Source organism: Artibeus jamaicensis, unplaced genomic scaffold, assembly GCF_021234435.1.
Source record: "Artibeus jamaicensis isolate MK-2021 breed Jamaican fruit bat unplaced genomic scaffold, CSHL_Jam_final scaffold_1689, whole genome shotgun sequence".
Lineage (NCBI taxonomy): Eukaryota > Metazoa > Chordata > Mammalia > Chiroptera > Phyllostomidae > Artibeus > Artibeus jamaicensis.
In genome coordinates this window covers 6979622-7006050 of record NW_026522029.1, presented here as the reverse complement: position 1 = coordinate 7006050, position 26429 = coordinate 6979622, and the positions used below count along the sequence as shown (strand labels likewise).

General features: G+C 41.7%; 1 protein-coding gene and 1 pseudogene across 4 annotated transcripts; one reads left to right on the top strand and one right to left on the bottom strand.

Moving 5' to 3' along the window:
• Positions 1-1024: 1024 nt before the first annotated feature.
• On the bottom strand, positions 1025-26400 carry DRAM2 (DNA damage regulated autophagy modulator 2). Of its 4 annotated transcripts, none has more exons than XM_037152542.2 (8): positions 26296-26400; positions 18524-18668; positions 15021-15088; positions 13633-13772; positions 9365-9542; positions 8378-8460; positions 7120-7212; positions 1025-6674 (listed from the first exon to the last, which is right to left on the bottom strand). In XM_037152542.2, exons 2-8 carry the CDS (start codon positions 18652-18654, stop codon positions 6567-6569), a joined length of 801 nt encoding a protein of 266 aa, XP_037008437.2. In that variant the 5' UTR covers positions 18655-18668; positions 26296-26400; the 3' UTR covers positions 1025-6566. The 4 variants fall into 4 exon arrangements, with proteins under 4 accessions (XP_037008437.2, XP_037008438.2, XP_037008436.2 ...); XM_037152543.2 differs by lacking the exon at positions 26296-26400 and adding an exon at positions 19111-19246; XM_037152541.2 differs by lacking the exon at positions 26296-26400 and adding an exon at positions 19119-19246.
• LOC119054609 (uncharacterized) lies at positions 6297-6457 on the top strand (annotated as a pseudogene).
• Positions 26401-26429: the final 29 nt, after the last annotated feature.

Genomic DNA, 26429 nt, shown 5'->3' with positions numbered 1-26429 from the left:
ATCTGTAATTTGCCCATTTAGATTCTTTAAGATTTTGCCTATTTATTTTTAAAGGGGGAGGGAGAAAAAGAGGGAAACATCAATGTGTGGTTGCCTCTCATGTGCCCCATACTGGGGACCTGGCCCACAACCCAGGCATGTGCCCTGACTGGGAATCCAACTGGAGACCCTTTGCTTTGCAGTCCAGTGCTCATAGATTCTTATCTTTTGAGAAACAGAAATCTTACATTTTGAAAAAGTCCTCTGTATCATTTTACATTCCTATGAAAACTTTGTCTTCCTCAATGTCACAAAGACCCTCTTGTGTTTCCACTTAGAAATTTTATGGGCTCTTTCCTGTAGGTTTACGATGCACCTCGAAATGTCTAGATAGGACAAGGGTAAAGGCTGAAGTTCATTGTTTGTATTTGGACGTTCTGATGTAAAAAGCATCAGTTGAAGATTTCCCCTTTCTCACTGAATTTTCTTGACTCTGGTTGAAAATCAACTATGTATGAGTTGTCTATTTTAGACTCTATTGTTTCATCAGTGTATCTGTCTATCCCCATGTCAGCTGTCTTGTTTATTGTAATATGATACATCTTGAAATTAGTGTTTGTCTTCCAATTTTCTTCAAGAATTCTTTGGCTATTTTAGATGCTGTGAATTTACAAATTTTAGAATCAACTTGGCAATTTCTTCAAAATACCATGCTGGAAATTTTGCTAGGGGTAACACTGACTTCGTAGATCAAGTAGAAATTGGGTGTCTTAACAATATTGAGTCTTCTCATCATAAATGTAACATACCTCCCCACTTATAGTCATGTGCTGCTTACAAGTATACATTCTGAGAAATGTGTCACTAGGTGATTTTATCATACGCAAATGTCACAAAAGTGCAATTACACAAACCTACATGGTATAACTTACTAGACACTTGAGCTATATGGTATAGCCTATTGCTTTGTAGGGGAGGAAAAATAATTTTCCCTTTAATCTTCTGGATTCTTGGCTGAGACATCCCAGTAATGAGACAAACAGAAGAAAAACAAATAAAAGTTTAATAACATGTATACCTTCTGCAATACATTGGAGAGACGAAGAAAAAAAGTCGTTTGTTGACATGGATGAAGCCACCATTGTACACACCCTCTCGGCTGAAGACAAAAGGTGTGGGGTCGAGGACTGTCAGTTGTGAAAGGTTACAGGAAAAGCACAGCAACAAGGGTAAGGTTGTTACAGACTTGAGTCCTCGTCTTCTGCATTTTTAAGAATTTGTCAAGATAAGGTCATCTTCCTTGGTGTAGCAAGAGATATTTTATAAATGGAGATTTCCCATTAAAATGTAAATGTCTTTTACAAAAAGTAACTCCATGTTTTTTTCAAAGTTTCTTCCACATCTGTCTAAACTAATTCTTAGGCCAGACATATTCTGAGGTATCAAATTCTGTTCCTCTATGGTGTGTATGCTACTAAGCTATACAGCATGGCACTGAATTGCACACTGTAACACAATGTACATATTTGTGTAAAGCACTGTGCTACTACAGTGTGATGGCTGTGTCAAGAGGTGGTGATGGTTCTTCAGCTCCATTAGGATCTTACGGGACCACTATTGTCAGTATGCAGACCACTGCTGATCAAAACAGTTAAGCAGTACAATGACTGTGGCTAGGTATTTTAGAGTTCTTAACAGCAATTTCCATTGGGTATTTTAGAATTCTTTAAATAGCAAATTTCAGTGTAAAGATCTTACATGTCATTAGATTTGTTCCTAGTTGTATGACTGTTTTATACATTGTAGATAATAGTCTATATTTCAGGCTTTGAGTGTTATTACAGAATTGTAGTTTATCAGCATTATTGAATTTCTATCCAACGACCTAAGTACACTTATTGTTCTAAAATTAGTTTTTAAAACTTCATAGGATTTTTGTAAACATGCATTATCCCTTTTTTCATGTCACAGTGAGTGAGATTTCCACTGCAATGTTGAATAGAAGGCAAGAATTATATTTGCCTTTTGTCCAATCCTGGAAGAAAGGGATTTAATATTAAACCATTAATTAGCTGTTAGATTTTATAAGTGCCTGTTAAAAAGTGGTGACATTGTTTCAGGTTTGGCAGGGTTTTTATCCTAAAAGTGTTCCATTTCATCAAATTTTTGTTCTGAGTTTTCTCCTTTATGTCATTGTATAAATTATATTGCTGGGATAAACTCTACTTGGTCACACTGTATCATTTGTTTTTCCTTGCTAAGCCCCATATCCTACTATTTTGTTAAGTATTTTTTGCAGCTATATTCATGAGGGACATGAATGTTTTTCTTTTCTCAGATCTGTCAAGTTTTGTTACTGGGGTTATGCCAGCCTCATATAACAAGTTGAAAAGTTCACTTTGTTCCTTCAGAGAGTTTGTGTAGAACTTAGTATCATTTCTAACTTAAATATTTGATAAAATTCATCTGTGAAGTAACCAGGGCTTGAAGTTTTCTTCTGGGAAAGATCTGTGATTACAAACTCAACACTTTAATAAACATGGAGCTATTTTTAGATTTATTCTTCTTGCATCACTTTTGACAACTTACACTGCAAAATACATTAGTTTCATTCAAATTGTTGAATTTATTGGGATAAAGTTGTCCATAACCTGCTCTTGTTACCCTTAATGTCACATAGCTAAGAAATTATGTCCCTTTTTTCATTCCTGGTATTAGTAATTTGTGTTTTCTCTTTTTTACTTGATCAGGTTTTTTCCCCCTAGTTTCCTAGGCTGTCATAACACAGTACCATTTAAACTGGGTGGCCTGCAAGAACAGAAAGTTATTCTCGTATTTCTGGAGGATAGAAATCCCAAATCAAGGCTCCCTCTGCAGGCTGTGGGAGAGAACCCTTTCCCACTTCTTCCTAGTTTCTGGTTGCTGGAAACCTTTGGCATTTTTTAGCTCGAGGCTGCATTACTCCAGGCTCTGATCGTCTTCACTTTGCCTTCTCCATTTCTGTGTCACGAGGTAGGTAGTTTTCTCATAGATTAATCATTGAATCTAGGGTTCATCCTAACCTAGTATGATCTCATCATAAATAATTACATCTACAAATACCCTATTTCCAAATACAATCACACCCTGAAGGTCTGGATGAACATGAATTTGGGGAGAACACCACTTAACCTCATATATTAGCCTTGCTAGGTGTTGACTAGTATCAGTCATTTTAAAAAACTCATTTGAATTTGCCAATTTTCTCTTCACTAATGTCCATTTTGGAAAAATTCCCAGTATGTCTTCAAACATTTCTTCTCTACCATCCTCTTTATTCTCTTCTGAAGGTTGTTACAGATTTAAGGCCTTGAACCTCAATTACGAGACGTAAGTCTACTTGATTTTGCCTTCAAAACTCACATGCTGGTTTTATTTTTACTCTTTTCAAATTTTCAGTTTTTATACTTTCAAATACCATCTTCAACTTTATCCACCCTTTTCTCTATGTGTAATCATATCCAATTGTGGAACTTTCTTGTACTTTTCAAGGTGTGCCTGTCTCTGCTGAAAGTCCCCATCTTTTCATGTATGTTTTCCACTATTTTCACTAGTTCCTTCAGCATTTTTATCATAGTTATCTACCCAATAATTGCAACATCTGGGAATCTCTGTGTTTGCTTTTATTGGCTGTTTCCTTTCTGGATCACATTTTTCTGCGTCTTTGCATGTCCTGATTTCTTACTGTATGCTGGATATTTTGTATAAAAGCAGAGTAGGTGTGAAAATAAGTAAGTTACCTCCAGTAAAGGGCATGCCTGTTACTTCGTGGGACTCCTGGAATGGGAGGCGGAGTTAATCATATCTGTAGTTGAGGCGGAAATTAGCTTTGTTGCTGCTTTGGTTTGATTCACTTTACCAGTTGCTTAAGTATTTTAAGTGGACAAATCTTTCAGCACAGATTGGGATCTGAGCATTGGGTGAGATTTCAGTAAAATCTCTGTGCTTTTCGGTCACGCTGCATTTCAGGCATTCTCTCTATATTCCACTCAGGCTTTCTGACAAGGCAAACTCTCTGAATCACCATACCTTCTGGAGGAAAGAACTGCTTATGACTCCTGATGCCTTGGAAAGAGCCTTCCTAATAAATGAGTACATTCTTTTCTAAAACCAACTGCATATCATGGGTTTACAAGGGCACAGATAAGTCGATAGTAGTAACTGAACTTCATTTCACAGAGAGTCTGCAGAGGACACTGCAGAAGAGATAGGAAAAGCTGTCTTCCCCTTTCATAAATCCATTAAGCATTTATAATACATATATGACAGTGTTCTAGAAATACACACTATAACCTTAGTACATGAAAAGGATAAAAAGATGCCTAAATTATATCGGATTTCTAGTTTGAATTTCCAATATCTGGTTAAAAGTGGACTAGTACAGGCTCCTTCTATCATGTGACTGTGTCATCTCCTAATCAATATCCAACTGGCACAAGGAAAAAAAATTGTGGAAGAGCATTCTCGTTTTTCAAACACATCCATTTCATTTATATTTTACCAGCTAAAATTCAGTCTTGTGCCGATTCTCAATTGAAAAGGAGTCTGGGAAATGTCATCTGCTGTTTCCCCAGGACAAAAAAGAAATGGATTTGCACAGTCAGTTCATAGTGCTAATGTCGTCAGCCTAAAACCTCTTACTTTTAAAGCCAAGCATTCAATACAAAAACGTTAATTGAATTAAAGAGAAGTGTATTATTTGTTCAGTCAACCTATTGTATCTGACAGTGGAGGCAAAGCACAAGTATATTTTGAGGGAGTATGTAGTTATCTTCCATTACTTAAGCCTTAAGGTGAGGGATAAACAGATATTCAAAAATTTCTAATTATAACCCCTTCTTGAACTTATTATTGAGTCTATGTTATTTCTAAGGATAAAAGATGAACAATGGAATTAAAACACAATCAAAGTAACATTTTTATTTTAAAATAATTTAATGTGTTAGCGTATATCTTTAACCTAATATTCTAATATGAACATACAAGTTAACATTCTTCCCTGTGTCTCCTCACCCACACATAATTTATATTTTCATGAATGTTAATGCTATCAATTTTCCCCATACGTACTGTGGTCTTCGTGACTGAATTCGTTTCCTTGATACACAGCAATCAGGACTACGTGCCATTTCTCAGGTGTGGTTGCACTACGACTTGCAGAGACACAGTAACAGTTTCTTAAACTTCACACCCAGTTTTTCTTCTAGTGATGCTAATCGATGTTTATTGAAATGTCTCCCATGTTCACTGTTGCTTGATATAAACAGGATTTTATTCCATTTGGTCTTAGTCCAGAACTCTTCAGAAACACTGAGTCCTATTCTAGCATCTTACTCATCCATTGAGCTCTCTGGTCCCACCATATAACCATTTTCCTTTAAATTGCTTCCTCTCCTCTTTTATTCTGGCTGTAGAACTATTTCCTTCTAAAAAGATAAACCTTGTTCATCTTCTACAGTGATTCTTTTGCAAACCAGGTTGTCGCCAGATACCTTCAAATGAGCATTTTCTTCTTTTGAATTTTATCTGGGATCTGTAAACCATTTTTTACCTGTGTAGACAGGGATTCGGGCAGAAGCTGTTCAATCGCTTGCATGACCAGAGGGACAGAAAACTGTCTCGGTAAATGTATCACAATGATCTTGCACCTAGCTTCTTTGGGTTGCTCGTTGTGTCCTTTAGAATTTGAGTTCTACAAGATCACATCCCTGTAAAAAGGCTCAGTATTTGCCTGTCCAAGGCTACTTTTACAAGTAATTATAATTTGCTATAAAGAAAGGTCTAAAAAGCTCTTGACTGCAGTTTAAGCTAATCTTCTTAATGATCTGCTGTTATTCACCAACTTCTTAGCCTTGTGAATGAACACTAACCTTTGTTTTATGTGAAACATGAGGGGAGTAAATTCAACTGTAGCTGCTTCTCTCAATTGGAATTAAAATCTCACACCAGAGACTGAGCTTCATGAAATCATTGCAACGATGTGTGACAGACCAGCTGGCACAGGATCTGGCCTTGTGGCAGGAACCGAGTGAATAACTTCAAAACCACTTGTGCGAAGCTGAAGCAATGACAGTGTTCCCGTGAATCCGGGTCTGCTTCCCTTTCTAGGTGGATTCCAGGGAAAAGAATTTCTTTACAATAATTTCTAAAACGTAAAAATGCTGGGTTTTGCAAATTGTTGGTGCATTTCTGGTGTTTTGCTTAAATAAAGTAGAAGAAAAACTCTACAGTGCTTTAGTCCTTTGGTTTTATTTTCTGGGATTTAAAAAAAGTATAGGATCACTTCTTGGCCTTTTGGCTAAGATCAAGTGTAGTATCTGTTCTTATCAGTTTAAAAAAAGTATAGGCATAAATGTTTTTTACATGATCGTCTTGAAGATATCCTTTAAAATAATTGATAAAATGGCTTAATTCACATCTCTTGATTATCAGAACCCATCACTGTCAGCCTTGATTAATTGGTTGGAAATTTCAGAGCAGAAGTAACTCTTGAATCTTTTCCCAATCCCTGAGAATGATAATCATCACAGAATTATTTTATCCTTTCATCAGAACTCTCTGGAGAGTAGATGTGTTCGTTCGTTGTTAATAGGACAAGGAACCGTGTCATAGAGGGTTAATCCATGTAAACTGGTTTCCACCCGTAAAGAAATTTTCTGGAACAGAAAAGAAAATCATACATAGAAGTTTGTTCTTTCATAACAGATTACATTTTCAATATGTTCTGAAGATATCTTTTGGGATTAGGAATGCAAATCAATTCTAACGAGTGACAAGAATGAGACAGCTCTCGTACTGCCAAAGGTACCATCTGCAGTACTAGTAGAGCTGGGAAAACCAAGCTTCTCTATTCAGAAGTTGCTCATTTATCTTTCATTTCTATGAAGAATCAGTAAAACTAACTAAGTGTTGGGGATGGCCAACAAGAGTCTTGCTAGTAATACACTACTTCTGCAAACAGAGAAACAATTGACCTGAGAAGTTTCTCTTCCGGCATCACTGCTTAGAAAGTTATTTTTTGAAATGGTGAAACTTTAGAAAGTTCTCATACTCCACCTGCAGGAAGTTAGACCACATAAATCCAGTCTTGTGTTTTCTTACCTGAAAATCGCGGACATAGGTCAGGAAAAAACCAAAGAAGGAAAACGACATAGACCATTCTGCTGAAGTGGTGATCGTATGAAGCACATAGCCCTTGAGTGGCAATGAAAAAAAGAACAGTTCTGTAAAATTTCATTCAAATGGTCTAGAATTTCTCTCAAATAAAAAACCTGCCCCAGCTGGTGTGGCTCAGTGGACTGAGCTCCGGCCTGTGAACCAAGGAGCCGCTGGTTTGATTTCCAGTCAGGGCACACACCTGGGTTGCAAGCCAGATTCCCCAGTAGGGCGTATGCGAGAGGCAACAACACACTGATGTTTCTCTCCCTGTCTTTCTCCCTCCCTTCCCCTCTCTAAAATAAATAAATAAAATATTTTTTAAAAAAACCATAATACTTATAAACCCTAGATTTTTTCAACATCTCTTGAGAATTAATGGGAGACTTTAGGAAAGTCCTCCGAAATGATGTGGCTATCACAGCTTTGTCTAGAGCACGGAAAGGTTCCATCTGAATAACTAGGGCAGAACAGAACTCCTGCTCAACAATCAAGAAGTTACTGGCCTTCCCAGAGCCAGAGACTCATCCAAAAGCAGAACATATCAAAACCTCAGTAAACAATGCTCCTGATAAACATAACTGTTCTTTTTAAAGCATTAAATAATATATGGATCAACCCTCAAAGAATCGAGTAAATTGTTTTAATCATTCATTTTCGCAAACATGTCCTATTAGGACTGATTTTTTTTTCAAAATGATTTAAAATAAAATGCCACTGAGTGGTTTGTGAAAACATACACTCATTATCTATTTAGTATGTCCCTTCTCTTTTTTCCTCGGATCAAAGATGCTCTCTCTGTTCAGATACCTACCATATTATGTAACCCAAATGCAGAGTCCATGATAATACACTTCCATAAAATAAAAAGTGGGAAAACACTTTTTCAATTCAGAAGACAAGTAGTCTAATAACAGAAGATCTCAGTTGGGTATGTTGTAGTCTCTTACTATATCCTTATTTTGAGGAGTCGATTTCTGACACAACCCTGCCATCGCAATTCTTTCCATGTCTTGGAAATGTCCACAGACCACAAGTGACAGAATATAAATAATTTTACATAACCTCTATCATATATAGAAAATAATCTTAATACACAACTGACTGTTCACCTGAAAATGCTTCATTATTAGTGATGAAATGGAAAACATGTCAAAATTCATCTGTGATATAAAAGGAAGCTTTTTAGACTCTAAGCTCTTACTTTGTCCTCAGGGTTCCAGTGGAGCTTCTGTACTATGTCTGTGCCAAAACTGCCACTGTACAAGAGGGACGAGCAAGTCAGCACTAGGGGAGACGCCCGTCAAGGAAGATTCTCGGACAAGAGTTGTGAGTTTAAATTAGATTCAACACAAAAATTGCTCTGAAGGCCCACAGGGAGTGCAGGGTCCCTCCCTAGAGAGCTGATGCACTTTTCCCTACCTCCTCTCCTTCCCCCACAGACATGCATCTCCTGAACTCCAAGGGTCCCCACAAGACCTGCGCCCAGGGAGCTCCACACAGCGGCAACGGGTCTCAGACCAACCCTCTGTACTTGTCTCCAAGGCCCCGTTCTCTGACTGTTCAGTGAGCTGACAGCAGCCCCGCCTAGGGTCTCCCTCCTGTCGCTGCTTCTATCCTAAGCACTTCCTTGTTTCACTGTCCCCAGCTTTGTAAATGTACTCTCAAAATCATCATCATCATCATCATTCAAAAGGGTTACTCATACATTAATTTCAAAGGTCCAAACCCATCTTCTTGGAGACCTCCTTGGAGACCTCCTTGGAGACCTTCTTGGAGACCTTCTTGGAGACCTTGGAGTCTCCTTCTTGGAGACTTGGCAGTAGAATTCAAATGTGCCCAGAGGCTCACTATGAAATGTGGCCACAGCCAGCTTCCCTCCCCCACTCAGTAATCCAGCACTTCTATCCCAAGCTTCTGCGACATAATTGTCCTCAGGGAAGATATTATCTCACCCACAACATCTTTGAAAGTGAGCATGAGTAGGCTAAACATTATCTTTGTTCCTATCTTAGTTACTGAGGTCCTATGTAAAATTTAAATTCTATCCCTCAAATCCTTGAATTTAGGGTCGCTGACTCAAGAATCTCAGTGTCCACAAAAGGACTACTTCCACTATGCCAACAGTGTTCACTTAAATGCTGGTACTCAATTCCCTTCCCAGCGTAGCCACACATTCAGCAAAGGATACTGCTAAACGCACTCACTCCGCACCAGATCACCAACAGCAGTCGGATCCAGAAGATTTGTTTGCCGTGGATTTTGGGCTGCATTTGGTAGGAAAGGACGGTCTGCACGAACATGTACAGTGAGCCCATGCCAAAGGTGAGCACGGCTCCACAGATGTGCACGGTGAAGAAGGTGGTTTTCTGAAGGCAGCAAGAAGAAACAGAAAATGAAAGGGGCTGAACGCACACCACCAACACAGTGCTTAAAAGCGCAAGCTGGCGATTTCACTAGAACATTCCCTGAGTGGAAACCCTCTGCTGATTCTAACTACTTCCCGGGGTCATTTTCTTTCACAATATTTTGCATAAACCTGTGGACTGTAGTCATTCCAATTATTCCATAGGCCACGACTGAAAATAAGATAGTCATTATTCATCCATTTAATGTGTTTACATTTCTAGGTGCCTCTTGTATGTCAAGCACTGTTCGGTGTTCTGGTATACTAGTGAAAAAAAAACCACAAAAATATGGCCTCAGAGTTTTCATTCAAGTGAACCTGTGTGAATGATAAATAATAAACTTTAGAAATAAGTAAATTCCACAGTATGTGAGATGCTGACAAGGGTGAGAAAAAAAAAGAGTGCAACATGAAGAGGATTAGAGTGGTAGGGAATATTGGGGTAGAAATGTTCAACTTAAATCTAAATACGATTTATAGACTCAAGAAATTAAAACGTTTCTTCGTGGCTCTAGTTTGATTGATTTTCAAAATTATGCAGCAAGGGATGATCGTAAATTGTAATTTTCCCTCCTTTACCTCGCTCTTCTCATAGTAAGCATTTACACAGTCCCCTTCCCTGTAACACCCGCTGCTTAAAACACGATGGCCCAGTTCTCTAAAAGGTGTACGGTCAAAAGCCTTCCTTGAAGCCACTTGTCTGTCTGACCAGACGCCGCATGTGCTCCACTTGGTTGGGGGCGGGGGCACACAGCGCAGTGCCTGGCAGAGAGGGTCTGACTCAGGGAACGGAGAGGCCAGGGCTTGGTCGCCTCCTTCTACAATCAAGGTGCTAACCCAAGAACACAGAGTCCATTTTTGAAATTGAAGACACAGTTTCTAGTAGGAAGAAGTAAAGTATAACAATTTATTTGTCAAAGTCATTGGTTTCCTTTTGGAGAGAGAAAGGGAGACTCTGATATGGTTTTGGGTGTTAAAACTGGCAGTAAGTTATGAGCACTAAGGAGAGAAAAAAATTTGTCGTCATTACCACTCTATGTAACAACAACAACAAAAATCCAAACATTCAGCATCCATAAATTGTAATATAAAATGCTAATATTTTCTTAGTTCATAATTATGTAGATTTATCTAGGCAAAAATGAAATTGTTTTAGGGCTAACAACAGAAATATGGGTAAATTTTTCCTGCAGGGAACTGCCCTGCCTAGTTTCAGAAGCTGTAACCTCGCCCCATGGCTAAGGCTGAGTAAAAAAAACCTTGGGACCATAAGCCACTAAGGAGACAAAGTTTATCTTCCTGTTAGGGGTGCTGCCTCTGCCCCTTTTTACTTCACTCTGCTTGGCCACAGGCAGGTGACTGGTTAGCCAATGATGGGTAAGATTCCTCAAGGGTGGGACAACCTAAGACAGGTGTGGTCATGAAGGGGCCCTCAGGGAGACTTAGTGGGCTATAGAAAAAGGGGGTGATGGACCCTCGCCCCTTGGCTTTGACACAGCCTGAGTCCTCATTCTGTCTGCAAGAAGTCTCCTAATCTCTTGGTTGCCTCACTTCCCCAGCTTGACTTAAGCCTGAAACAATGCCAGAGGGCAATACAGCCCTGGGCAGGAACAAGGAGTTCCCTGGGGAATCAGGCCTAAAAAAGAATGTGTAAAATCCTGTGAAACCTGCTTTGCTAAGAATGCCCTCAATTTTCTGATAAGGGTCCAAGCATGAAATGAGTTTGTTCCCCAAAGTTTTACGGACCTTGAGCTAACTAATCCTGACTCAGAATAAGCCCTCATAGTTCTTTCAATGTTATCTACTGTTTGATCATTACTGCCTGACAATGATGAACTAAGACCTTCCTTGAGGTAATGCTCCCAGAAAAGCAATAAAAGCCTGTCCGGGCAAGGGTCGGGGCGCTCTCTCACTTAAAGCATGGCTGTGCCGTGTAGTCGGCGTGAATTTGTCCGTCCCATCTACAATACTGCGGACAACACTGGTCGGCGGAGTCTGCACCATTTTCCCCTTGAAAATATTCCCACACAGACTGATGAAGCTGAACACAGGTACCGCCCGTTTGATGCCTGCTGTGATCCCACACAGCCCTATGAACCAAATCCAATGGATTAAAAAGCAAAGACAAACAATGGAGAGCATTTACTACTGTACTTTTATTGGAACAGAGTTGTATAAAACTGCTTTGTGGTATATGGTTACATGGTAGTTCTAGGAAATTAATATAGACTTCTGCCTCTGTATCCCTTGCAAGTTTCCTTGAGGATAAATTTCCAAGGAAGAGAAAACTTCTGCTAAGTAGGCATGAGTACACTTACCACGTATTTGTTTTGCTGATCACTATTATACATACTTGTCTTCAAAGAAATTAAATTTGTATTTCTAAATCAGATTTTTCAAATGCTGTGGTGTAATTATTAGGTCACTTTAAATGCAAGTAACTACAGTAATAGCAGATTTTTTATTCATTCTGCTTAGTCCCTTTGGCCTCTCTCAGAAGTCGGTGACTATTTAATGAGAGCATGTTTGTGCTAAGTTTTATGTTAGGAGCTGAATACACCATGGTGGACAGAACCACTGTGCCCATAACTAATGGAGAAATATGCTGGAGTACAATTATTAAAAACAAAACTTATAAAACACAAATATTTTAAAGTTAGACTGTAATAAGTGCTATGAAGAGTTAATTTGCATTCGGAGAATGCAAACAGAGAACTGAACTACACAGCAGCAAGTCCGTCAGCAGAAAAGGCTTCTGGGGGGGGAGAAGTCTGCTTGGCACCGAGAGGTGAAGGTGCCTGAATCGGGTTGGGCTCGGGATGGTGGCAGGTCCGGCAGCACAGGCAACATAGGAAACGGAGTTCAGTAAACCTGCCTTATTGAAGGCACAAAGGCATCATTCCCCTTACTAACGTCCCCATTGTACGTACAGTGGAGACGTTAGTAAGGGGAATGATACAGAATGAGGCTGTCCCCCTGCTCAAAATTCTACAGGTCTAAAGTTACATGAAAAGAGATATACTCGAGAGAGAAAGTAATGTGATAAACTGCCCAACTGCTTCATTTACTCAAAGGTCTTATGGGATTGGACTGCTGTCTACCTCTGTACCCTCATTCTGAGTAATTCGCCTTCTTAATGTCTCTGTTGTGCGTGCACCGGATACATGTATGTGTGAAACAGACACTGGGATTCTGGGCTTGGTTACGGCAGCAAGCACAGCCCTGTAAGCATCATACTTACAGAGGTTCCTAGTGTTAGCCATTACTAAGACACTGAAAAAAAGGAAAGAACCACCAGACATGACAGGAATAGAGAACTTTGAATAAGACAGACAGAGTATGCCTCTAATATATGTATTTGTATGATGTGTGTTTTTATGTCTGACTAGTTATCAGATGTCTAACTAGGTTACCAAATATCTAAATGGAAACTTTAAAGATTGTTGGAGAGATCAATCAAAAAGCACCACAGGCCCAGGAAAGAAGTGGCAGTAACAAAAGCTTATCTGAAAGAACATGGTAGAAATAAATGTGGAGAGTTTGCAAATATTTGGTGAAGGTGGACTGCTACTTTCATGTTAAGAGTTCCCCAGAAAAAGCTGGAAGAGCTACAGATCCTTCCTTTGCTTCCTCACCTAGGGGCTGGGCACCTAGGAATGCAGGCGATCGATGGGGATGTCTGACCGGGATGCAAAACATGTAAAGGCGTGTCTCTCATCAGGCATATTTAAAAAAATAGCTTAAATCTATAATTGTGTCACTGAGACTTATATTAATTCTCTCTGGTCTTGGAGTAATCGCCAACTAAGTAGTAATAAAGTGTCTAATAAATAGAGTCCTGTCTATCCTTAAAAAGATAGAATACTTTATATTTGGCCAAGAGATTACTGAGAATGGAGTTTTCTAATCGTGAATGCAGCTATTGCTAAAAAGGCTGAATAATTTCAAAGCAGTGAATTCTGTTTTGTTAAGAAAAAGAAACAGGATCAGTATGTAACTGAATGCTTAGGGTTTAGGTACTTCAGGAAAACAGGCTGGGCTATAACACAAACCTGAAAGTTGGCCACGAGAGAAAGGCCCAAACAGCTCAGCAACCCAAGCACGAGGCCAGCCTTGTTTAATCTGAGGACACACTTCCCTTCAGGGCTCAGGGCCTGAACTTGCTTATAACGAACGTAAATGGTAGCAACGCCTGGGAAGAGAGAATCCAAAAAACACGAGTTAATAAATAACTGAGACATAAATTGCCAATGAATAGTTCTCAAGGTCACTACTATCCAGAAACATAGATTTCCCTTTTTAAATTAATCTGGGAGATGACCATCCCCACGCCGGAAAACAACAGCAACAACAACAACAACAATGAAAAACGAAAGCTGTAGATTTTAAAGAAAATTTAAGGTTGCGTTATAAAACTACTGATAATCTCTGTGGAACTGAGCAGGGGGTGGGGGTGGATTAATATTTACTAATAGTTAGAATAAAATTTAAGATGCAAGTTTTGTGTTTTCTGAAAATCTCAAGTGGTAAATGTTATATAAAACAAAATACTCGTATGTTCAATGTTAAAAGCCTCAAGTAGTTAGTTCTAGAATATGGATAAAATGTGCATAGGCAAAAACTACCACGAGATTATTTGCCTCACTCTCATTTCGTTTTATTTCAAAATCTTACAACTTGCCCCAAGCAGATGTAGCAATTCCACAGAAGGTACAAACACTTCACCCTCTCTATCAGTCAAGAAAGAGCCAATTCGAACTTTCCATAGCAAAATATTACTAAAGAACTCAAAAGTATAGCAAATATAGTTTTAGAAAGTTTAAAAACTTTAGTGAAAAGCTGAATTTCTGTACATTGAATCATTTACTTGACTGTAATTTTTGACCTTGTATGAAAGAATGTGAATGTTTAAAACAATCACAGCTGGTGGAAAAAAGAATGTTTTAGTAAACCATTAATAAAGAATTGGTTCAAAAAATAAGTAATCAATAGGAACATGAAATACTGTAGAACTCCACCCCTTTGGCATTAGAATATCACTCAAAAATCTAAATGTGGTCCCACTGCCATTGTCCAACTTCTTAATGATTCACCCCAAAGGAAATTCGCTGGGGTCAATGTGCACCACTCTGACCTCTCCTGGCCGCTTAAGAAACCGACATGAGGCCCTAAGGCCTCCGGGAACACTAGGTTATACTTTGCAACTGTATTCAAATGAGTAGTCAACTGGTCCTACGGTTTTCTTTAAGATTTTCCATAATTTGGCATTTCTAGAAATTGTTTTTCTTTTAAAAGGAACGTGTGTATGACTGATAATTTAGTGATAACATTCCCTCAAGTGTAGTGACTAAGAAGTAAAACAAGTAACACAAATACTGTCTAAAGGTCAAAGGGCGATTTAGTTATAAATTTCGTCGGTTAAAACCACTCTCATACTTACATAAAACTGCGGCGAAATTCATCATTGCCCCGAACAAGCATTTTTCTGGAGCGACTGTACCAGTGTCACTGAAAGAAAAAAAAAAGAGGCATGTGGACTTCTTCTAAGGGATAAGAAATTTGAGTCCTTTATCTTTTTATAAACCCACACTCACCTCCTGTAATTTCATAACGGAGCATGACCATTCAGGCTCACAATATTTGCCTTGTTCACTTTTTTCATATCACTTTATTTTTTTCATGCAACAGAAATCAATGTAAACTGACAAAAAGCCACCCTTCGCATGTCAGGAATGCGCTGAACTCACATCCATCGGGCAGACATTTATCTGTCTTTCCTGAATGTTCTCTGACCGTCACATGTCATTGCACAACTTGGTCTTTTGCTACCTGTTGTTGACGCTGCCTGTAACTCAATTAACATTTAATCGTTTCCTAATTAATTAAAAGACATTCATCAGGCACCTACCATGTGCCACACAGCATTCTGGGAACAGGAATGTAGTGGTAAGTACAGGAGACAACGCCCTTGGCCTCCTGGCGCTCCTGTTCAAGACCGGTTTGGAGCCCTCAGCTCCCCGTGGCCTTGACCACTCCTCCAGCAGACCGCTGACCTGCACAGCCTTCTGGCCAGACCTGCACTGAAACCAGCTACTACAGTGCATCGCAATGCCTGTCTCTCAGGGCAGTGTGGTGTACACTGGCAGGCCCCAACCTTTTTGGCACTAGGGTCCAGTTTTGTGGAAGATGTTGGGGGGTCACATGACAGGAGGCGGAGCTTAAGCCAACTGTGGATGGGTGAGGGGAGCTTGGCTTGCTATCCTACTGTGGGAATGGCGGGGGGGAGGCGGAGGGCACACAATAAGGTGACCCAGGACAGACTTCAGAAGGCCCAACGGTGACCCACAGGCTGGGGAGCCCTGGCGTACACAGATCCAGTTTAACAGCCCACCATCTACTAACAGTGGAGCCTTGGGTGTGTTTCTTTATCTTCCTAAGACTTTCTGCCAAACGGCGTTATTAGTCTCCTCCCAGCCTCACTGAGTGGACAGAACTGAAACTGTGGTCACGCATGTGAAACATCGACCAGAGCAGCAGGCACACGTTGCACGTGCATGCCTTCCCCTTCCCTCAAGCTGCTGCAATGCCTAGAGAGACAGTCTCTGGCCTTGAATTGAAATGCTGCAATTCAAGAGAGAGACAGTAAGGATCTCAGATAAGACACTAATGAGAACAAAAATGAGAACCCAAAGGCATTCCTGATAAGGCACCAGGAAAATTCGGTGAACCCTTGGATTATGTTCAAGAAAGGTAAAGCGTCAAGTGTGGATTCAGTAAAGCACCAAACATAAATTTGAAGGCCTACTCTACAAAGTATCATCACATACAAAAGATTCTGTTATTCTTTGATCGCGTTCAGGGAGTGGGGATTTTGTTTTCTTTTGTTGCTGCCGATCTCTCTCCCCTTCAACTTTTCAAGAATAACATGTATGTACTACTCCTACCAGAAAAAAATGGTGCAACTTTAGAAGTTGCACTCCAAATGATGTTCTTGTTCTGGATTAGCCAAAAAGTAAACAAAGCGTGCGTTTCCAAGTGGGCCAGCTAGGCTGCTCCTTCCCTGGCTCCGAACACAGACGGAAACTGGCCTGCAAATGAGAGCACCGCCTTCCACCCAGGGGTCAGCGCACGCTTTTGATCACACACCATAAAAAAGTCTGATCACGTAACTTCAAAATATATGTATTATTCCACACATGTTAACTTTAAGTATTTTGAGATTTAAAAAGTACACAAAGGAAGTTCTAATAATTTCATCTTGTACCCCATGGGCCGGCATCACGCACCCACCGGGGCACCACTCAAACCCAGGGGACCCCGGACGCCAATGTGCAGAATTGTTTTGGAAGTGAAATTTACTTTTGGCTATGTCCTTGGCAGCTGTAACAAACTTTTTAGTTAGGGTTTACGAACTGAAAAAAACTAGCTTAACTTAATCATTTTTTGGGTGAAGGAAATGAGCTTAACAGAGCTCAAAGTTAAGTAGCATTGAGTTTAAATATATTATAATGTTGGGGCAAGAACCTGGGGTAATTTTACTAGCAGAAAAAAAAGACAGGAAAGGAAGTGTCTAGGGGACTATTGGTCAGGAAATCACATGCAGTACCAGCAGAGAACTGAAACTGAAGAACTCAAAGGGCCTCTTAAGTTATTTAAAACTCTTTAAAATGAAAGCAGACAAGTTTTTGAAGGGGAAATAAAAATGCAGGACCCTCAGGAACCTTCTCTATGTATCTCCTCTTGGAGTTACTGAAGAATGACCTGCTCTTTAAGCTACATGAGCTCTGGCAAGGTAGTAAACACTGGTGATCATGTATCAAATGATCCTAGAATTGGAACCTTAAGTAAGAAGTATCTTTGGGCTTTGTACGTCTTCCCCGAGGGCCCCCGATTGGCTGATACTCTCCGTACCACACTGCACCTCTGTGGAAACAAGCGTGACAGGGACACCCGGGTCTCTTCCTGACATTTACGAAAAACAGATTTGCCTGCTGGCTTCTCATCCTTTAAAAGTTTCCTCTTTTGTGTATTGGAAAAGTTATCTTTTCATAAGGAAAACAAATAGATGAAACAACTCCAACACGACCAAAACAGGCCGAACTCTGGGAGCAAATCCGCCAAACACTGATCGCCAGTGTGGAGGCAGAACTTGAGGGAGATGGGAGAGGAAGGCTGATCATCACGCTGGTACCATTTCAAATTTGTTATGATAAACACATACGGCGTTTACAGTCGGGGGAAAAAGGTTATAGACATACATGAAACCGAGGACCTATCCTTACCAGTAATTTTGAAATTCCAAAAATATCGTCAACAAGTTCTGATACCGACCAAGTCAGCAGGATCTTGGCGACATGTCCTAAAAACTAAGAGCATGGCCTCCAGAGGCACCCCGAGCGATGAACTCGAATCTCGATTCTGTCCCTCACTGAGTCGTGCGTCCTTGGACAATCACTGAACCTTCCCAGACCTCGTTTCCTCAAATGGGGGAATAGTTCCCACCACAAAGGATGGCCGTAAGGACTCACTCACTTAAGACCCGAAGAATGCTGAGAACATTACCTTGTACACAGTATGTGGATCTATAAATGTTCATCGCTACTATTATCTTTTAATATTATTATTGTCTGCAGCATTTTCTACATTTTAGGGTGAAGTTACTCCAATTCTATCTGCTGAGATGATGTCAAATACTTGTTTGGAGGACAAGACATTGATGGGTCCCAACTCACTAAGCAGTTCCCCACCTGAATCTTAGCCCTCTGTCTCCACATGTCTCCAGCACCCAGGGAGAGCCAAAGGCACCCTCCTCATTACAGTCTTCTCATCCCTGCAATGCCAAACATAAACTCTGAATTTTAAAATGCTAATGTTACACCTCAGCTTCAACACAAGACCATGAATGAGACACACACAGTCCCCTGTACAGGACAGGTCACTGACCTGATGTAAGGCAAAGCAGGGTCGACGTGGTGGAGGGTGATGGCGGTGATGTACGAGAAGATGAAGGCGGCGGCCGTCCAAATCACGAGGGCCGAAGGGAGGAAACTGAGGCCTTGCTGAAACCACCACATCTCAAACAGGTCTTCTGAAGTAGGAAAAAACCAACCAGACGCGATTATTCACGAGCATTTCATCTCTTCCCCCTCAGCCACCCCACTCCCCAAACCTGGGACTTAGCACCCTGAGCTGTTCCCCTTCTGAAATCGTCGCCCACACATCTCTGAACACCTGCTCTCCTTCAATTTCTCAGTAAATAAAAGCAAGACTCACCCACTTGCCATAACCAGAAACCTCTCTCCCATCCTTCCACACAAAATCAAGTACCAAGCACTGTTTATTCCTCCTAAATGTCCTCTAAATCCACCTCTTCTCTCCACCTTCGCTGCCACTACCCCACCTAAACCACTGCCACTTCTTGGCCAGCTCACTAATACAGCCCATTAAACGGTCCCCCTCCAGACTGGACCTCAACCAATCTAGACAGCACCCTCAAACCAGAATGACCCATCTAGTTCTAAAATATCAACCTGACCACCTTCTTCTCCCATGAAGAATCTTTCAGGGCTTCCCCTATCTCCTTTTAAAGGTTCTTTCCTCCTTAACATGGTCTAGAAGGTCCCTGCATTGTCTCATCTCTACTCGATTTATCTATTCCTCTGTGACCACTCTGCTCCCAATTCCTTGCTCATCATCTTCATCATCACCACAAAAGCAGACTTACCCTGTGTCAGCAGTGGTACTAAGCACTTTAAATGCATTTACTTCTCACGGCAGAATTACAGAGGTTAAGAGAACTGCCCAAGGTCATGGGGAAGTGGAGACAGGACTCAAACCCAGGCCGTTCCATTCTACCACCAACTGCCAGGCTGCACGACCACAGCAGACTTCTCCCAGATCTCCAAACACGCCGCGCTCTCGCACACACCTTCACGCACACTGTGCTGTCTGGGCGAGCAGACCCCGGTGCCAATGCCTGTACCTCCCCACTGCCACCAGGGAACTCCTGCCCATTTTCAAGGCTCAGCTCTTCGCCTTCAGCTGAGTGTCCCTGCTCTGTCTCCACGGGCACCCCTTACTTCCCCCCAGGACACGCACAGCACTTAGCTGGTGCCTGCTGGTTTTGGTTTTATCTTCCTCACCACACTTCAAGTTCTGTGAGAGCAGGAACCCACTGTTTTGTTCACCATTCGAGTTCCAGTTCCTTCGTGAAAGGGGGAAAGAAAGGGCCTAAACACACACAGACCACACATCACTGCTTTCTCCCTCACACTCTGGACTGAGGATGTCAATAAGTAATAATGGGTCAATAGTGTGAATTAGAACACACACTGTCTCTTCGTGCATGTCATTTTTTAAAATAAATATATGTCGGGAGCCGACCAGCGCTGTCCCTTGACACAGTCGGGACGGATGAGATGCCTCTGCACAGCAGAGGCAACTGTGGCTGGATTTCCTGTCTACCTCTCCCTTGCATGTTTGTTTTTGCGATTAGTAGGTGGTGGGATTTTTAGACACCTGCATTTCAGGCCCAATGATCCGCATAATTCCAATGAAGTTATACAAAATAATTTATTGGCCAGAGAACAAAGTCCCCCCTAATGAAGTAGCCCCTGAATATCTAAAAGCTGATGGAGTAGCAGCACCTCCTCTCCCTAAAACAGGAATATATATCAAGTAGAATTAGACAGATAAAAGAAGCAGGACAAGCTAATTAACTATTACAAACTAAGTAAGTAGAAATAATTGCCCCATGCCTAATTATAAGAACTTTAATAAATAATAAGACATCCAAAGCTCTGTACATCAGCTAATTCTAATTGTCTAATTAATGACTCTCCTGGTCAAAATAACCTTTGTTTAACATAACTTCATGCCATGCACCTGTTCTTTTGATGCCATGTAACATTCTGTACAAAAATAAAGCTTAAATCAAACTCTGCGAGTTCGGTCAGTCCCTGTTCTCCGGCATCCAACCGGGTGTCTGACTCTTCATTTGTCACCTGTGCCGTCCATCCTTCAGGGACTCTGAACCCTGCTAAGCTGGACCCCGACAAATATAGAAATATCAACAAATTGCAATCGTAAGCATGTGAAAATAATTTCATGTGCGGAGGAGTATCTTCTCAGTTTAATGGACTAAAACGTAGGAATTTCCCATAAACTTTGTACAGACTTACAACTCTTATCTCCACCCACCCTCCAGTGAGTTCGGCTTCCTCTTCTGCGACTGACTTTCCAAATAGTGAAACCTCAGACACTTTTGACTCGTACCTCTCATTTACTCCGATCAGCTGACTTGTTGCTAAACATGTATAGTCAAATCTTGCTAAGGTAGTTTCTTTTCCTTTGTCCCTAAAGCCATCATTCTAGGCTTGATTTGAGTAATTCTAATATGAATTATCATAATCTCCTTCCTGTTCTACTTCCCTCGTCAGGCCTTAACAGTCCACCACTTTCTCATCTATTTACTTAATCAGGACAATTCCCAGATCCATTCCTAGAGTGCTTCCCCCAGGGTAGGTTTCAGGGACAGTACTCAATTTCCATAAATTTTGAAGCACAGTACTTCCAAAAATCTTTTTCTCCTTTCATGTCTTTAAATATTATTTGAATTTGTTTCTGATTATTCAAGTCTAAAATCCCTAGGAGTCTAGTACCCCGTGTGCTGGTTCTGCCAACCCTTGAACATGAGTTTGATGGTTTTTTATGCTGAGCTCCGTTGACAGTATCCTACAAGGCTGTGACTAAGGGTGAATGACTGCAGGGAGGGTCTGTATTTATTTTTGCTAGGTACTCTGGCACATTACCAGCCTGGGCCAACTTTAATTTCTTGGCTTCCAGGTTTTTTAGCCCATGTCAGTTTGAATCCTGGGCCTAAGTGGGGGCAGACCCTGCAGTCTTGATACAGCAGGGAGTTAGACTTGAAAGGATGGGACCCACAGGAAAGTCACCAGGGTGGAAAGCCCTAGGTACCTAGCAGCAGGCAGAACTGGGAGGACAATTATTGCAGAGTGGGACCTCACCCTCAGGGTGACCTTTCCTCCTCTTGCATATCATTAGTCACATGGCAGACCCCTTTAGAGGAGGAACAAGGGGGCCGGAGAAAAGCCTCATGGGGCTCCCATACAAGCCCCTGAATGACCAGTTCCTTAAGCATTACATCCTCAGGACAATGAGTTTCCGGTCTGCATCAAATAATTGTAGGAACAAAGCCTAGGGTCTGCTGACCACAGACAGAGTTTTAGGCACAGTAGCCCTAACAACTAGGCTTCTGAAGCAGCGAGACCAGGAGGAACACCACCGTGTTCCTGCCGACATCAGGACCAGCTGCACTGACAAATGATCCCCTGCTCTGGTGCTGACCAATCAGTGGAGACCAGGACCCTGAGAAACACCTGGGAAGCTGATGAATACTCTATTGAGATCCTCCCGGAGACTTCCCGATGAAAGCCCTTAAGACAAAGGACCCAGCACACTCCCAGAGGGCACATGTCTGGGGGGTGGAGGGGGTAAGGAGAGGTGCCTCCAGGAACTCCGCACTCCCCCTGGGCCCAGCACATGTCCCTGCTGCTAAGCTCCAAGGCTCCTTCTTTTGCCTCTGTAACTTGTTTCCTGAGTCTGTGCAGCCCAGCTGACTCACTTCTTCCGTGGCTCACTTTTTCCAGGGTTCACTACCTCTACCCCTGTAACTTTCTAAATACACTTTCACTTGGACTTGAGTTCCTTGGCTCTGAATTCTTTTCTTAGCTGAATTCAAGGACCGAGGTCTAACATCTGACGTCATTAACACTTTCTCTTCTCAGGTAGTACCTTTATTCCCCTATCTAGAGCTATGGTGGAAATGAATAAATTTCTTTGCGATCTTCTTTTGCCAAGATAGAGTATTTTTTCCTAGCCTACCATTCACTGATTTTGTACACATTTTTTTTTTTTTGAGGATTCTGGATAATGTTGCAGGAAGAGGCTTGTGTAAGGCCATGAGTTGTATGAGTTCGAATAGAGATATTTACATTTTACTTGTTATGATAAAGTCATCCCCTGAAATGCCATTTACACAAACTACCCCAAGAATGCTGCCTCTAGAAACTGTACACCTTCAACTGTACACCATCCAGTCAAAGGCGGACGGTTTTATCTCTCTGCCACGGGTAGGGAGCAGGGGGAGCCTATCGCCTATCCCCAACTGGGCTTCATTTCTGCTATCAGCCAAATGCCCCCAAAGGAGACACACTTCGAGTTTACTCCTCCGGCCTCAGCTGCCTGACTTTCTTCCCCCTGGGGGTCTCCCTGTCTTTCCTACAAGACCTGCCATGCATTTCAAAGGCTAATGTAACTTATCTAACATTTAGGTGTTTTGGCAAAAGGAATTTTGAAAACATTTTGTCCACCCCACGGCTAGAAACAAAAACTCTTCCTCATTTAATCCTTTTTGTACGTCCAAATCCTTCCTGGTGTTCAGAATGGAGATCAAATGCCATCTTCTACCCATACCTTCCTAGTCCTTTTGCATCTGGAAATAATGTCCATTGCATAAGAGGACACTGGATCTGCACCTTCTTACAGCTCATTGTCCTCCAGAGGATGAAAATGGAGGAGGGTAATGGAGGAGGGTGTCTTAAGTGGATAAAATCCACCATGGGGAGCCCACTGCTCTACCTAAGTGCAGAGGAGGGCCTGGCTCAACAAATATTTTCTGAGTTAACAAACTGCCAGAACCAAACCTCTAAACCCCCAAAAGGTTTTTGACTGCTCTGTTTTAGTAAACAGTATTATCATTTTTCAGGGTTACCCAGATTCTAAGACCTCCAAGTAACCGTGGGTTCTCTCTTCCAAAGCCCCCACAGGGTGCCACTAAGTGGTGGCGACTCTACCCCCAGTCACCTGCAACTGTTCTTCCCCCCAATTCCCAGTGTAACCAATCAAGTCAGAGTCTCCACCCTCTCAGCTTAACTGCCTTCCTCCTTCCCCTCCATCCATTCCACATGCACCACCAAATCAACCTCCCTGTATTGCTCCTCTGCTCAAAAGATTGTTTTTATAAAATTATACGAACTTGGGCAAGTTTCATTAAACTGCTTCTCTGAACCAGTTTCTCCTTTTAAAAATTGAGCGTAATATTATTGGCAAAGGCTGCACTGTCCAATGCAGTAGATACTAGCTACCTGTGGCTACTTAAATTAAAATTTCAATTGACTAAAAATAAAATTGAAAATTTCAGTAATCAAAAGACACACACATCTAGTGGTTATCACACAGGACAGTGAAGACAGAGTACGTTTCCCTTCTCATGGGAAAGTTCTAGTGCACTGTGCTAGACAGTCGTTGCCAAAACTGCACTGATATAGCACAAGTAAAGAACAGAACACAATGCTGACATAAATGTTAGCTTTTAGTATTAACTGTGAAATGTTCTAAAATGATACTCACTTCATGAGGTTAATGAAGAACTAAATGACATAATATACGCAATAGGTCACATGGATAACATAGTATCACAGGTGGTCAATAGATGTTTGTTCCTCTTTTAGAATGCAAAAGATGCATTACCTGTTTCAGTATCAGTCTTCAAATCTGCCCAAACCTGCCCCTTTGTATATCCTGAAATCTACACACGAAGGCAATCAGAGGTTGTTTCAACTCAGATGCTTTTAAAAATGTACAATTTCAAGTCAGTGCACCAATACTGTTCACGGGCAGAACACTATGCTATTGCATTATTAATACGCTATTATTTCCTATAGAGTTGATACTTGTGTGTTTTATAATGATGTTGCACCATTTAGAATTAACTATTTTACGTCTAGAATATCAATTCTCGAATCCTTTCTATTAGACACCTTTCATTAACCTCAAAAAAGATAAAAAAACGACTGAGTTTCCCTGGTAGAAGGAAAAACAAAAATGAAAGAATAATAGCTCATTATTAAGCAAGATAAAGCACTATTCTTTGTGATCCAACTGAAAGAACATAGCTGTGAGATCAGATTTATGTAAGTGCAAATCCTAGCTTTATTGTGTCCCAGCTGCATGATTTCAGGCAAGTTGTTTAGCTTCTCCGAGTTATATTCTGATTTGTAAAGTAGCCATCTCAAAATTGTTCCTTTGAGTAGAACCAAGGAAACATATAATAATGACAGCTAACATCAGTTTTGCACAGCCATACTAGCCACAGGGATGGGGAAAAACACTTAATTCTTGGTATACATAAGTCATTTTCAGTTCCTATCTCCTTAGGTTTGGGGGGGGGGAGTTCTAGTTGTTCCAACTGACAATTTACACGAGAAGCAGGCTTGAAATGGTTGCCCAGTTTGTTAATGACATCTGGGAAATTCACGTGCACGGACTAGGTGAGCAAGAGAAGTATTGCCCTGGTATTTTCACACTGGAAAGCTGGAAGCAAGGCTGGCAAACTGCCAACCAAGCAAAATAAGAAGTTTAATGGTTAATAATTTAAGAAACCTTTGCGAATCCTTAAAAAGATTCAGGAATAACCTTCTCATGGCACGACAGATGTTTTACAAAATGTTCTTGCATCTCTCACCTATTTTCTCTGCTTTCTCTAACATTCCATGAATCAGAATTGCAGTTACAATTTTTTTAATTTCACAAATATTTAAATGCCACTGGTAATAAGATGAACTCCTGATGCTGTCTCCTGTAAGTGGTGGCTGCTAAGAAATGATAAGAAAGAAAACTCTGGATATTACAAGTGAAGAAAGAAAGCCCCATGCTTCTTCTAGAGAAGGCCCGCCGTATAGAAGAAAACGGTTGTTTCTAAACTCTAAATTGGCCGTCTAACAAATTACATTTTCTTGCAATGCCTAAACCCTAGAGTCTAGAAGATTAAGCAACTTTTTTTTAATAAGTTGGATCAAATATTACAGGGAACTGGGGGAGAATCTGATGATGCACTGTAAATGACAGAACTGCATTTGGGAACTGATTAATAAGTTAGTATCTGGGAGATCTGGAAAAAAATCCTTTCTGTGTTTTTCACATGCCTCTTACGGTAAAGCCCTGTTGTGCACACAAAGGACTTGCCTTTACCTTTCGGTCCTGGGCTCACCCCTCCGCCAGCCCCGCGACAGAACTGCGCTCAGTAGACTTGAACTTCGAGTAAACAAACACACACCGCCACCGCAGATCTCTATCTCAAACCTTCCCCCGACCTCCCCACCGAGAAATCTGAACCCAGAGTGACAACTGGAACGCGTCCTCAACCTCAGTTTTTGTGGGACTGGGGCAAAAGTTCTCTGTAACCGCTTAAAACAAACAAAACCAGGAGACTGCATGTTTAGATCGCAGCCCTTTTTCCGGAGGCGCGAAACATTTGGACCCAGACCTTGGCCCGGCTTCGCCTGAGGGCTGGGAAAAGATGCGGGAGGAGGAGCTTGGCAGGGCTAGGGCAGCGGGGATGGGGGAGGGGGAAAGAGACCAAGAAGGTGAGGCGCGGAGACCGGAGCCCAGCCTGCAAGAACCCCCGACCCCGGGGAACCCTGGAGCCCTCCCGCGGCCACCACTCGGCCCCTCTCCCGCGCCTCTCACAGTGTTGTCTCTGGAAGCAGCAAAGCTGCCACATGACTCGCACGCCCGCCCCGGGGGGTTCGGGTCTCCAGGATGCGCCCACATCCCCGGCTTGCCGGACCCTCCCGACCCTCTGACACACACCCCTAGAGAGGGCTGGGGCCGCTCCTCACCCCTTTTCGGCCTACCTTGGTGGGATGAGCCCGCCGGGGCTGACCGCTGGGGCCCGGAGCCTGCGGGCTGGACAGAGACGGGGCGGGGCCCGGGGCGCGCACTGGCGCAGGGAGGGCGGGCCCGGGCGCGCTCACCGCGGGGAGGAGCG